This window comes from Mercenaria mercenaria, chromosome 12 (genome assembly GCF_021730395.1).
Source record: "Mercenaria mercenaria strain notata chromosome 12, MADL_Memer_1, whole genome shotgun sequence".
NCBI lineage: Eukaryota > Metazoa > Mollusca > Bivalvia > Venerida > Veneridae > Mercenaria > Mercenaria mercenaria.
The window spans coordinates 7,156,123-7,169,482 of record NC_069372.1 but is presented as its reverse complement, the minus strand read 5'-3'; the positions used below and the strand labels follow the sequence as shown (position 1 = coordinate 7,169,482).

The 13,360-nt window shown below is 33.0% G+C and overlaps 1 protein-coding gene across 1 annotated transcript in view; it reads left to right on the top strand.

Moving 5' to 3' along the window:
* Positions 1-688: 688 nt before the first annotated feature.
* Positions 689-13,360, top strand: part of LOC123533943 (sodium-dependent serotonin transporter-like) — a 73,583-nt gene continuing 60,911 nt past the window's right edge. The window contains exon 1 of the mRNA XM_053519077.1: positions 689-2,063. Coding sequence (XP_053375052.1) covers positions 1,667-2,063 — 397 coding nt within the window. The 5' untranslated portion in view covers positions 689-1,666. The remainder of the gene's footprint in view (positions 2,064-13,360) is intronic.

Below are 13,360 nucleotides of genomic sequence, written 5' to 3'. Positions count from 1 at the left end.
CGTTTCAAGTCTAAACATTGTATGAAGTTTAGAGCAACTCAACCCGCATAACAATGTACATATCTCCCCCTTCCAGCCACTCCCCACGAAAAAAAATTGAGAAAAGGGTCAGATGTCTTTAGAATGTCTATCAATTATAAATGATCATAAATAAATACGAACTTTGTTGTTTAATGAGTCATGCGTATTGTGTAAATGATGGGTATTCTATTTTTCATCAATTATTTACTATGTTACTAACACAGTGGATAGTTTTCTACAATTTCACCTTTTTATAATAATTAAACAACTCCAGAAAAACTCCGTCCCGCTTTTACATTTTATTTACAACTGTATCTATTATTAAAATATTTCGAAACGTTCTGGAGGCATGTCCCTTTAAAACCACATCTAGAGGCGGGTCCCTTTAAAATCTGTAATTGGCGCACCGAATTGTGTGTATAACCGATATTATAAAAACACAGGAAGGCTTATAAATGCTTATAATTTGAATTAGATTATTTTATCTTTTGACGTTTGGAATTGTTTCAAAAATCTTATTTTATACGGGTATGTTAATTCAAATTTGATAACATCATGACAAACTGTCAATATACTTAAGAAGTGTACTTAACTAATTTAAAATGATATAATGATAGATAAAAAAATCATAAATGTTTTATATGAAGAATGTGAAAAAAAAAACATACACACAAAATAAAGCGAAATGAAAACTGCATTTTATTTTATATTAAATCTTGTGATAAATGCAGATGCGATATAGAAATGTTTCACGGAGATATTTCTCAGTAGTTTATCAGTTATCAGCTTATTAAACGTTGGGAAAGTATTCAAGAAGTCGTGATGAATGTGTGCCGACATCAGACAAAAACTAAATAGAATATGGACTTGTATTTACATCGAAAATTGCCGGTGACCTTTAAATGCGGATCAAAACATTCTCTTTCATTCAGCCGGGGTACTCCGTATTAACAGATACGTGCGTTCAGCTAAAAGATTTTATGAACAGAATCTAATCTGAGCGATAAAGTAATATTGTCAGAGCAGTATATTGGATTAACGTCCGAAGATAACATTCACCGATTTTTAAATTCGGATAAAAGATTTATAGCGCTTTCACCGATGTCTTAAATCTATCATATTCAACAAATTCGTGATGTTTGCATCAATTTCTCTCTTAGAGAAAACTGTGTTATCTGCGACTGGTATCTTTAAAAACGGCGCGCGATTTTCAGTTTTTGTGATGGAATTGCCAGATTTCTAGGTTGAAGTGTGTGCGAGTTTCTTCAGTATCTATTGAAGAAAACGACTGGATGTGATAAGTGTCGTTATTAATAAATCGACTGTAATATATATTAGAATTATTAATTTTTATACGTTTAGATTTTATGTGCACGTATATTTTTAACTGAGATTGGATTTAACTTACAATATATGGTACTGTCTTATGTTGTTTTTTTTTTTACAATCTGATCTCAAACTCGGTTTGACTAATTTATCAATAAGTTATTTAAAATTGGTTAATTTCTGTTCATGGCTTATTTAAAAAGAAGGACGTGTATTTAGCTTAATATATTTACCTAATTAATAAGTAAACAAACGCATGTACATCAAGCGTCTAGGTACTGTATGATATATTTACATTACTGTGCTCTTCAATGTCAAAATGGATTATCACACGGATATAAATGTTGCACGTGCTAATCATAATGAATATGGTGAGGAATTTTCATCGGAAAAACTGTCAAACGATAATGGCGAAGACAACACGGAAGTGACTGATATAGACAACACTGACCCCGAGCCCGTGACAGAACCTCTTTTACCAAAGGACGGTTTTGGCGAGAAAAATGGACCAGGCGTACCGCAAGACAACGGAAATGTGGAAAGAGATGGAAATGTGTTTCAGATTCATGAATCTTCAACAAAAGAAGGTGAGGAGAGTACAAAAGGTCGTGAGACCTGGGACAAAAAAGTGGACTTCCTGTTATCCGTTATAGGGTTTGCTGTGGACCTTGGAAACGTGTGGCGGTTCCCGTATATCTGCTATAAAAACGGAGGAGGTATGTTTACTATATTTTTAAAATTATCCTTGTTACATTTCGAAAAGTGTCTTGAGTTTTTTTCTGAAAATTCGCTAGATTTCATTCTGATGAGGAAAACTCAGATTTTTTTTTCATTCAGAAAATTGTTGTTAAAACATTACTGAAAATTCTCCTTATATCATAAAATTTTGTTCTTTCTTTTATTCAGAAAATTGTCTTTACCTCATTCTGAAAATTGTCTTTACCGCATTCTGAAATTTGTCTTTATTCCATTCTTAAAATTGTCTTAGCTAAGAATTTGAATATAAAAGGGGAGCAGTGTAGAGAATTGAAATAGAAAGGGGAAAAACTTGGTCTTGCTGCACTTTAAGTTTTTGTTCTCCTCCTTACGACAGGAGAAATCGGTAAAGTCAAATTTTAGAGTATTTACTCTTTTGAATGAACATTAAGGGTGAATAAAAGTAAAGTGTAGAGTCTTTTTTTCGTAAAAGGATATAAGATATAATGAAATGCATAAATCTCTTTCATTATATAATTTGTTTAGATAAATGTGTTTGCATTCAGCTTGTTTGGTTTTTTTTTTGTCATGTTAAGCCGGGAAGTAATACAGCGTTTCCTTTGATAAAACGCTCGTAAATACGAAACGATCTGTCATTTAAATGAAGCTCTTTGAAAATATTAGAGACATTACACAACTCTGTTAAACATTGCACACTTTTTCACGTCAAGTGGTACACTTGAATGTAAGGGTAAAACATGAATTTATCTTTCCAAGATTGATGATTATTTACACTATTTATTAAACATATATACATAGTCGGTGATTTAACCAGATACGAAAATTAAAGTTCCGTGGCTGGACCTTTCAAAGAGTTTTGAAAAATACTACCGTGAAAAGTTGTGTTTACCTTTATTAACCGTTGCTCAGAAAATCAAAGCGGCACCCCAGTTTAAAGTCAGACAAAACTCTGTGGATAAACGTCCTGGACGTTGATAATTACTTGATTATTTGTAATTAAAGACCAATTTATCAACAAAGGATGGTACAAACATCTATATTTTATTTAGAACTTTCAGAATAAGTTTTTTTTTTCGCAACATGTGATCGGCTTATTCGCAAAAATGATTTTACATAAAGAATGAACGACATTTCTGTGATTCAAATGGCTGTATAAAATTAGAATAATTTTATTTATAAGCATTCCTGTGACGTCACCTTTTGTTAAACGAGATGATCACTTCATAAAAATCATTCACTAATCTTGATTAGTCAACACATAGAACCCTTGTAATCATCAAAATATCATAGTTTATGGTCTGACCGAGTGACAAATTTGGCTGTATACGAAAATGATTTAGTTAAAATGCTGGTTGCTTAATGTCTTTAAAACGACTGAACATTCATATGTAGGTTAAATGGCACTTATTTTGTGAATATGATTGCGGAGGAAATTACATACATTATATTCATACTGTCAAAAGTATAGAAATGACCCAGATGTTTTATTTACATTTTGTTGAATATTTTGACAATAGATGATTTCTATAAATACTGCAGTCCTTTGATGCCGGGATTTCAAGTGTATAGAAAATAGAAAGGGGAACGAACTTTAAATATCTTTAGAAATTTAAATGTCTTTGATCGAGAATTGAACTGAAAATAACAATAACAAAAAAGGATAGTGTTCAAAATACAGATAAAAGACGATTATTTGACGATAAATGATAAAGGGGTTATGCAAAATGCAAACATGAGATAATTCGTTACTTTTGTGAGACATGTTGTAATAAGCATGATTGATTAACTGAAAATCTAGATTTGGACAAATAGATCTGTCCTACCTGTTTTAGTTTAAGTTATTGTTATTTGACAACGGCCTTATCTGTCAAATCGTCATCTTAAATCTATACTTATTTCTGTCATGATTGGTTTTAATTATCGTTTGTAAACAGGTATATAAAAAAAGTCCCCAACCCACTCAAACGTTGTAAAGATTCAATGGTTCTTTCTATAATTACCAATATAAGGTTGATTTATTTATAAAAAGTTAATTGCATTGCAACACCTGTGTAAAATGAAAACCTAACTAGTGGGAGGTTATAAAATCTGAAAAGTAGATCCCTCGGAAGCACCGAGAACAAGGCAAACAGTGAAAATTGCAGACTCGGTTTGATTGAGTCTGTTCATGAGCAGTAATGGAAAATGCAACACTGCCCACGCCCCCTTGCACCGGCTTAAGCAGTATTCAATCTTCAAATCTAAATGAGTTGAAATCAATGATCCCGAAGGGCCAGGAAATATAATAACACTGAGATGAAGTCGGGGCGACATTTTACGGCAAACGTAACAATTATATTGGTTAGTCGTCATTAAAAACGTTCTGTTGACTTTTACTGTGCTCTGACCTACACATTTTTAACGGCTAAAACTGACAGACTTTTATTTTTGTAGTCATATTCTCTCAGTCATTACCGCTTAGTTCATAGCTGAACAATAAATCTGTCAGAAATTATTTCATTCTTAATCCAGTATTGTAAAATAAATTGTCTCAGTTTGTTTTCTTAATTAGCTGTACACGTATAAAAGTAAAGTAAAGTTTATAGTGTCACCCCTACTGAATGATGTCGTATGAGACACCTACATACATTGAACAGCATTACTTCCCGATTCCTATTTTTTAATGCCAGGCACCAGGCAGGTAGGCAGTCGGTAACCAGTATTAAACTAGCTGGCGGTTCACCAATCGGTCTCTCTTCAGTAACAAGACCTGTCTTTATGCACTCTTATGCTCCCTAATAGTTTCAGTATACTCATAAAATAATGTTTAAAAGAAGTAGGAAAGTTTATTTTCACTTTCATTATAACACGTAGCTTAAATAATGAATTTGTTTAATTGATTTCAAGGAATCTTTTCGAACCATGTTCTCAAATTCAGTTTCACATATACGCCGAAACGGAACCGAACGAAAAACACACACGAACTGAATGCACAGTTGGTTACCGAATTCGTTAAAATACATAGTGTTACTTTTCTTCACAAAATTTTTGACTGGTTTCTTTGCTAATGCAAAATATTGGTTAAAAATTGTCTAGGATCCTCGGGCAATTCTTAAACAAGCCCATGTATTCTGCAATTTTGAATCTCGTGACCATTTAACAGAGACAGTACTAAGAGTTTTTGGCGTACATGGAATGGGATTCAAACACGCACCGATAACACAAGAAAATTTATAACGACAGTCTTAGAACTTATTCATATTACTGATTGACAGCCTGTGTGATAAAGAGAGGTGTTCATTTTGTAACTTTAATTTCATATCGATTGAATCCTGCCGAAATCTAAAAAAAAGTTATTGCTGACATTTGTACAATGCCCACTGTCTTCGCCGTTCGCCTGCTGTTAAAAGGGTGGGCAGATAAATATTGGTGCTGTTAGACAGTGAAAAAAAAACAGGTCAGAGAAATTTGGACAGTTTTGACCACTTAAAAGCTAGAAATTGTCCGTAGGACACAGATGCCCCCACAAACTGTGGCATTTATATATAGCAAAAACTATAAAAAGGGCCATAACTGCAGTGAAAATAGTCACAGAAAAATATCCTTCCTTTATGGTCATCTGCACATCAAACTTGTTCATCTGTGAAAGGTTGAAGCAAATCAGGCTGATAGTGTGGGAAGAGTTGGACAAACAGGATTGTTCTATATTCGATACAGCAAAAACTATCAAAGGGCCATAACTGAAGTAAAAAATAGTCACAGAAAAAAATCATTCATTTATGTTCACCTGTGAAAGTTTGAATCAAATCAGGCTAAAAGTGTGGGAGGAGTTGGACACACAACTATTTTATATAGCAAAAAATCTATCAAAGAGCCATAACCAACAGAAAAAATCCTTCCTGTATGGTCATCAACGCATCAAGGTTGTTCATCTTTGAAAGTTTGGAGCAAATAAGGCTAATAGTGTGGGCAGAGTTGGACACACAAGATTTAGGGACGTACGTACTGACATAAGTACGTACGGACAGCAGAAACGGTATAAAAAGATTTAGGGACGTACGGACGGAAGTTCCTACATATGGGTATTTATGTGGCTACTCTTTTGTTCTCTCTATTGTTCTTTTAGCCACGTAAAAGAAAAATAGCCATATAAAAGCCTTATGGAATGAATGACATCAAAGAAAAAGTACAGTTACCTATTGTTCCTATAGCCACTTAAGTATGCAAAATGTGGGCTCGGACGTACGTACGTACGGACATAAGTACGTACGGACAGCAGCAATGCTATATGCCCCCAAAATAAATATGTGGGGGCATAATGACAGTTTACGTTTACTTATGTAGATTTAGTAATTTTCTCAACATTGTTTCAGGCTGATTAATATCACATGAAAATTGTACGGATTAATATGTAAGTCATGAGAAATCATTAGAATCAGTGACGATTACTTCTTATTCTCATATACTGTAGGATAAAACATATGGTTGTAGCGTATAAATAACATGAATTCACTATAAGTAAGTTATCCCAAGGTCATATGTTTTAATTTTCTGAACTGTTTTGTTTGATATCTGATAAAAATACTGTTAAAATATAGTAACATAGAAATGCGAACAAGATAAAAAATGTCATGATGCCTTCTTTTAAAGAAATATGATAAAGTGTGACCTTATTTATATTCAGATACAGAATTGTAGAGCGGGTCATTCGCAGATGGACCCAAATGCACCTGTAAATATCATTGTATTTAAATGTAAAAGTAGAATACAACAAGACTTCTGTAAATTGCCCCTTTGTCATATGTCATATTAAATCGGCTTTTAAATATATTTGTAACTGACATTATTTGTGACTATATTTGATATTTGATACAAACATACGTTTAAAATGAAGAATCACAGAATTGCTGAAAGGGATAAAAAAAGAAAAAGCGATGCATACTTCTTTTTAAAATGCAAAATGTGGTACAAATTATGACCTTTCTCAGCGTGCCTTGGCTCAAAAACGTCTTGACTTCTGTCAGCAGATATATGGATGTTGAATATATCTTTTTATTGACATTTATTTTTCTTTGTCTTGAAGGTAAGAGTTGAAACAAGTTGTGTGTTTTGGCAGCCCGATCCTACCTGGCGAATACGAACCTCTCCCCTCGGCCCCAGAGCCTTTTAAGACATTTTAGTAAAAGCATTCTTTTACAATTAAAGCACAATTTTCTCTTTATCCTGCAATAAAATATAGTCAGATATATTATTCAAACACACACACATATATATATATATATATATATATATATATATATATATATATATATATATATATATATATATATATATATATATATATATATGTCGCTTTAAGCATCCGCGACTGGTTTCGCTCTTTTGACTGGACATATTGAAACCTCAGTCCCTATCCAGCTTAGCTTTTCATACACCGTTGCCATTCAAAATATAATAACTTGAGACAACCCGCTTCTAGAAAAGAACTGGTTCTGGTATATTATCAAATATTGCTGTCTTGGATTTTGCAAGGTTCGTACTCTCCCTCGACGACTTGAACCACCTATCTTGATCCGCTGTATCAATGATTCTATAATTAGAATACCGAGATTCAAGTTTGAACATCGTGACACACATTAAAAAATTCCATCTAGATTATCATGTATAGACATATAAACATTCGTTGCCTTGGGAAATCAGTTGGAAAATTTATCAGGAGAGAGAAGAAATAATTGAAAGTGCTTAATCAAAATGTTTTACAGATATTTATTAAGATTTGTTAAGAAATTTAACTGCTGACGGTGTTCTGTATATAAATCAACACAGAGAAGTCAATGCACGCATTATTAGACCTTTACAACGGACACGGACAATGTACACGTACTATGTACTATGGTCAAAATCTGGGGGATTTCTCAAAACATAAAAATTGAAAAACATAACCGCAGAGATGCGTTTTATTTTCTAAGACACCAAATTCAAATGTTTTTGCCTAATTATCAAGACACAGCATATTTTTTATAATTCTTGACAGTGTATACTCTGCTAGGAATAAGTAATTTAGTTTAATAAAATATCACTTTCCTTTAATTTTACTTGTTGCCTGCCATTTGATAAAATAGTCTTTTAGTTTTGTAAATTAACGACATTTAACTTGTCAGTCTGACAACAATCAACCCAATCAGTAAAACAAATTTTGAACAGTTGATCTTTTTCATCTTAGCGGCCAAAAATACATTCTTAAGGTGGTTTTAGCAATACACCAAGTCTGGTGACAATATGTCTCAATCAGAACTAAATTCATTTCCCGGTAGCTGTTTTTCTACGTAATAACCAAGTTTGGTGAAACTAGTTCAATCAAATTAGTATAGTAAATCGGTGAACAAGATTTATCGTTTTAGATACAACAACATTGACCCAAGCAACCTGAAATGAATCTTAAGCTGGAGTTTTTATAAGCATGTAATATCCCAAGATTAACCTCAAACGTTTGTCTCTATTTTAAGTATCAAATAAGTTTAAAATTAGCTGCAGCTGCCAATATATCCAAACCTTTTATGATTGGAACCATATACCCGTTTAGCTGAAATTCTGTTCCATGTTGTTACAGAAGTAGACTTTCTTTATAACTTAGCGCCACCTCGGAAGTATCATTAGCTCTTTCTTCGACTCAACTCACCTCGTTTGCCACCAAAAACAGGTGGAGCCAGTGTTTACAGGCCGTGTTACAGCTCATTTTGTTTCTAATTTTTCCTCCAACACACTGAAACTTACACACTGATCACCAAAATATGAGACATTAAAATAGATCAAATTTGTATTATTCAAAACACCCAAACCCTAAACCCCTCATCCTCCCACAGCCCCCTGCCCCACCCAAGATACACTTCTACATCGACCCTCAGTTATTCATTGTAATTTCTATTCATATTCCTTTCTTTTATTCAATTATTTGTGTTTCTTTTTTTTTATTGTTTCAGTACAGCCTACCCTTTCCCACATAATAACAAATAGGTCAAAGATCTGTATTTTTTCTACGCATTGACTGCTTTCTGTAAAATAGAAAAAGTGGAAACTCCACAGGTCGCTCATTAGCCTATACAACATGCTACTTTAATGGGCTAAACTTTTATCTCACTATGCGCTTTTATTTATAATCATATATATTCTTAATACAAGTTCCTAAAACATGTTTGAGAAAACCCCCCAAATTTGAACGAAGTACAGAGTACGTTTACATTTACATTCCCATGTCCGTGTCCGCGATAAAGGTCTATTAAATGTACTTATACTTAAGTTTGTTTACATTCTTTTTATCTTTATTGCATAAGCACGTTATGAATATTTCGAGTACTAAAAAATATTGCCTTTTTTCGACTTGTTCTTCTGAAGCGGGGGCGTAGATGCCTATCAAATATTGGTGGGGCAACTTTGAAAACGGGTAAAGGGGCAGGTGTAAAGCGAAGTCTAAAACTCCAAAGGCCAATCTCTTCTAAGATTGGTTTGGCAAAACTTCTTAGATATTGAACTGTGTGATGTAACGGTCCAAGAATGCTGTTTTCTTACTTAAAGCGTCCTTTTTTCATAGTATGTGTTGTCGTTATAAAAAGTATTTGATTAACAAGACCGGTTTGTAAAGCACATATATTATTGGTAGCAGCTGTGTAATTTGGCATGCCGTGACTTTGACTTCGGCTCGGCCTAATGATGTCTGCAACAGCTGAGGGAAGGGGGTGTAAATTACCTACTACAGGCAGTCATCCTATAACTTCTCAATCATCTTATGAAGGTTTACGAATGTAGGCTAAAGTGCTCTTTTAATTATTGAGCGGAAACTAATTTCAGTCTTAAGGTCATCGTGACCTTGACCTTTGACCTTCTGATCCCTTAAAGGACGTATCACAAGCAGTTGTCCTAAGGCGTTTGACCACTGAAGACCCAGTTATTGACCGGAAACCAAATGCTGTACCGACCAACTATAAGTCAGTGAGCAAAACTATATAAGGGGATGAGAGGTATATACACCCACATCTATACAACATATTATGGAGTATGTTTTAAACTGGACGAATCGTTTAAATACGCTTAATTAGTAATGGATGAATGTGATTAGATTGTTTGTTTCTGAAAGGAAATACATCCTTCAGATGAAATTTCACTTGTAAAGAAATGTATCTTAAAGCCCTGCTCCCTGGCTATTCAAATTCTTTTGTGTGTATGCAACCCATACAGTAGGTAACAGTTAACAGCCACGTACCACACTTTAGCACGCAAAACCACGGGTATTTCGTATAGAATTTATATGAAATACACTCTATTTTTACAGGCGCCACTGTTCATAGTCAGGATTTTCATGCTTTTTTAGTGACAATTTAAGATTAAAAGGTAGGACGGGAGCAGGCCTTTAAGAAAGACATATATCTCAGACAGTTATTTCATAGCTTGGAAGGTTTAAATGCGAAACAATTTAGTCACGAGGGCGCAGAGAAAATCACTGTTTACAGATATATTTATTCGATTTTATCACGATATCAAGGATTACAAAATTGTGCTCCTTTGTTATATCCATTTTCAGCACAGCTATGAAGTTTGATGTTGTGACATACAAACAGTGATGTTGCTGCGCAGCACAATATCGTCCTACTCTAAGTCTTATTTGTATTGGGTGCCGTTATACTATTCATGCACACTATTTTGTTCCTTTCTTAATTCATTTTATGAAATCTTAATTCCATTTATGATATCATTAAAAGTATTTTGTGATACATGTATATCTAAATGCAGAGTATTTAATGATATCACTACTTTAAATTTGAGATATCAATCAATGTCTTTTGTGATATCCTAAAACAATTTAAAGATATCATAAAATGTTTTAAAGAAAATCAAAAATAGAATATTGGATACCCCTATTCACAAATACCTTTTCATATCTTTAAATCGATCCGATGATATTCTTAATATATTCAATACAAAGTACAATTAACGATATCAGTAAGTCTTTTAAGGATATCTCAAAATACGTTTGATTTTATGATATCCTAACTTCAGTTTATTGATATCAATATTTCGTATACAATAGTATTATTGCACGTTTTTAATTCATTTGATGATATTATAAAATCAGTTTTGATGCTCTTTGGGGTTTTTTTTTGTATCTATAATTCATTTGTTTAATAATATCCAGGAATCGAATGTAAAATATCCAAAATTGCTCATGTGATATCACAAAGTCGATCCATCTACGATATCTTTTATTTTATTTCTATACATTACTATATATTACATTACTATATATCTTGAATTCATTTTGTGATATCTAATTTTTTATGGATATCATAAGTTAGAATTTACGATATCATTAAATTGAATAAAAAATATCATGAAATTAAACTGATCTTTAGATTACCAATGATTGAATTATGGATATTCATAAATGATTTTGTGATAGCGAAAAATGCATTTAACGGTATCAACAAATAACGATATCGTAGTATAAATTTAAAATGAATTTATGATATCCATAAATGAATTAAAGATATTCATAAATAAATTATGGACATCCATAAATGAATTTGTTGTAACCATAAATGAAGTCAGGATGTTACAGAATAGTGAATAAATAATAAAACGACATATCATTGTTTAATAGGGAAAAAATGGGTAGTTAATGAATTTAAGTATAATACAAAATGTATACAGACAAACTACAGAAATATACAACAGATTCTAGTACCACTGTATCTACTATTATTATATACCTATAAAAATCCTGTAAAAAATCGGCTTGTATTTTACAAATAAATATGAACAGACAGACATAAATTCCGTATTGTACCTTTTAAATTCCGTATTGTACCTTCCGTATTGTATGCTGCCGGACTATTTTCAATTATATGCATGACCCGGCACATTTCTATAAATAGCGCACATTAAAACTTCACTAAGTTCCATTTAATATCGATAAACATTGAAGATTTCGTTCAAGAACAAAACAAGAATCAAAATGGTAAAGGTATATAATAAAAGGGTCATTATAACAGTATCTAGATCTGGGACTTTGTATCCGGCTCTCGTGGATTTTGCAAGGTCGGATCACACTCGGCGCTTGCGCGCCTCGTGAGATCCGATCTGGCAAAATCAACTCGAGCCGAATACTGCATCCCAGATCAAGCTACTGTTATAATAACCCTATTTTATTGTCCAATTGTTACTTTTGATGAACCCTGTCTCAAACAGCCTTACTAACAGAATGACAGAAAATGGCCAGATTACGTTTGTACATCTATACAGTCTATTATGATTTAGGTTGAAACTGACATTAGTTTGTTTTCATCTCACCTGTTGACCGAATTAGTGCCATAACAAACAAGTCACACAAATAACTGTGCATCGGTTGGAACTACATTCTGCTTCAAATGCCAGTGAAGTGAAAATAGTGCAAGTATGCCAAAATCTTTCCTGAGTGACAGTTATGAGTTTTTTTATACAAGTTATTTTGATACAGTCATGACATCATACACAAAATATGCTACAATAACACGCTGTGCACAACTTGATACAATTTGCTTAGTTGTCGAGCAAGCAGAACTTTTTTAATATAGAGTGATCGGTTTCGTTAAAACATATGCAAGGTGCGCCACTTGGAATGCCAAATGCTAAATGCCAAAAAAAAGCTAAATGTTATTTGACAAAAATAATAAAATGGTCATACTGGCATCATACAAGACCGCTATTCTTCTGTACTGCATACAACGCCAACAAAACAATAAATTCGCAAATGTAGAAATAATAAATACGTGTTCAACTTCAATGCCTAGGATAGACAATGAAACTGTTTATTTAACATCTACTGAAATTAATCATTTACGTTTCAATTTCAACTCGGCCAATATACAGAATTAGTTTTCTGCAAGCGAAGAAAATTGTAAATGATGGCATTATCTGAGATATTCCATTAGAGTTAGAGAAAACATTCAATAGCTGTTGCATGCATTTTATCAACATACGAAATTGCGCCAGAAGGGTATTATCAAAATAACAATATACATGTGCTTAGATAGGTTTTGTTATCTCGCGGATGTAACAGGATACAAAACGGTCCATTTTTGAAATACGAACGGACTGGAAGTATACGGAAAGACATCGAAACGCTATTTTTAGAAACATCCACAACATCCAATATATCCGTTTAGCATATTACGGCATATTAAATCAGATCCTTACTGTCAATGTTTTTAATAATATGATCCACATAGGTAAACTTTCGATGCCTGGTGACCCCCATTTTTTGTATCATTTGAAAGAGGTGTGTCTG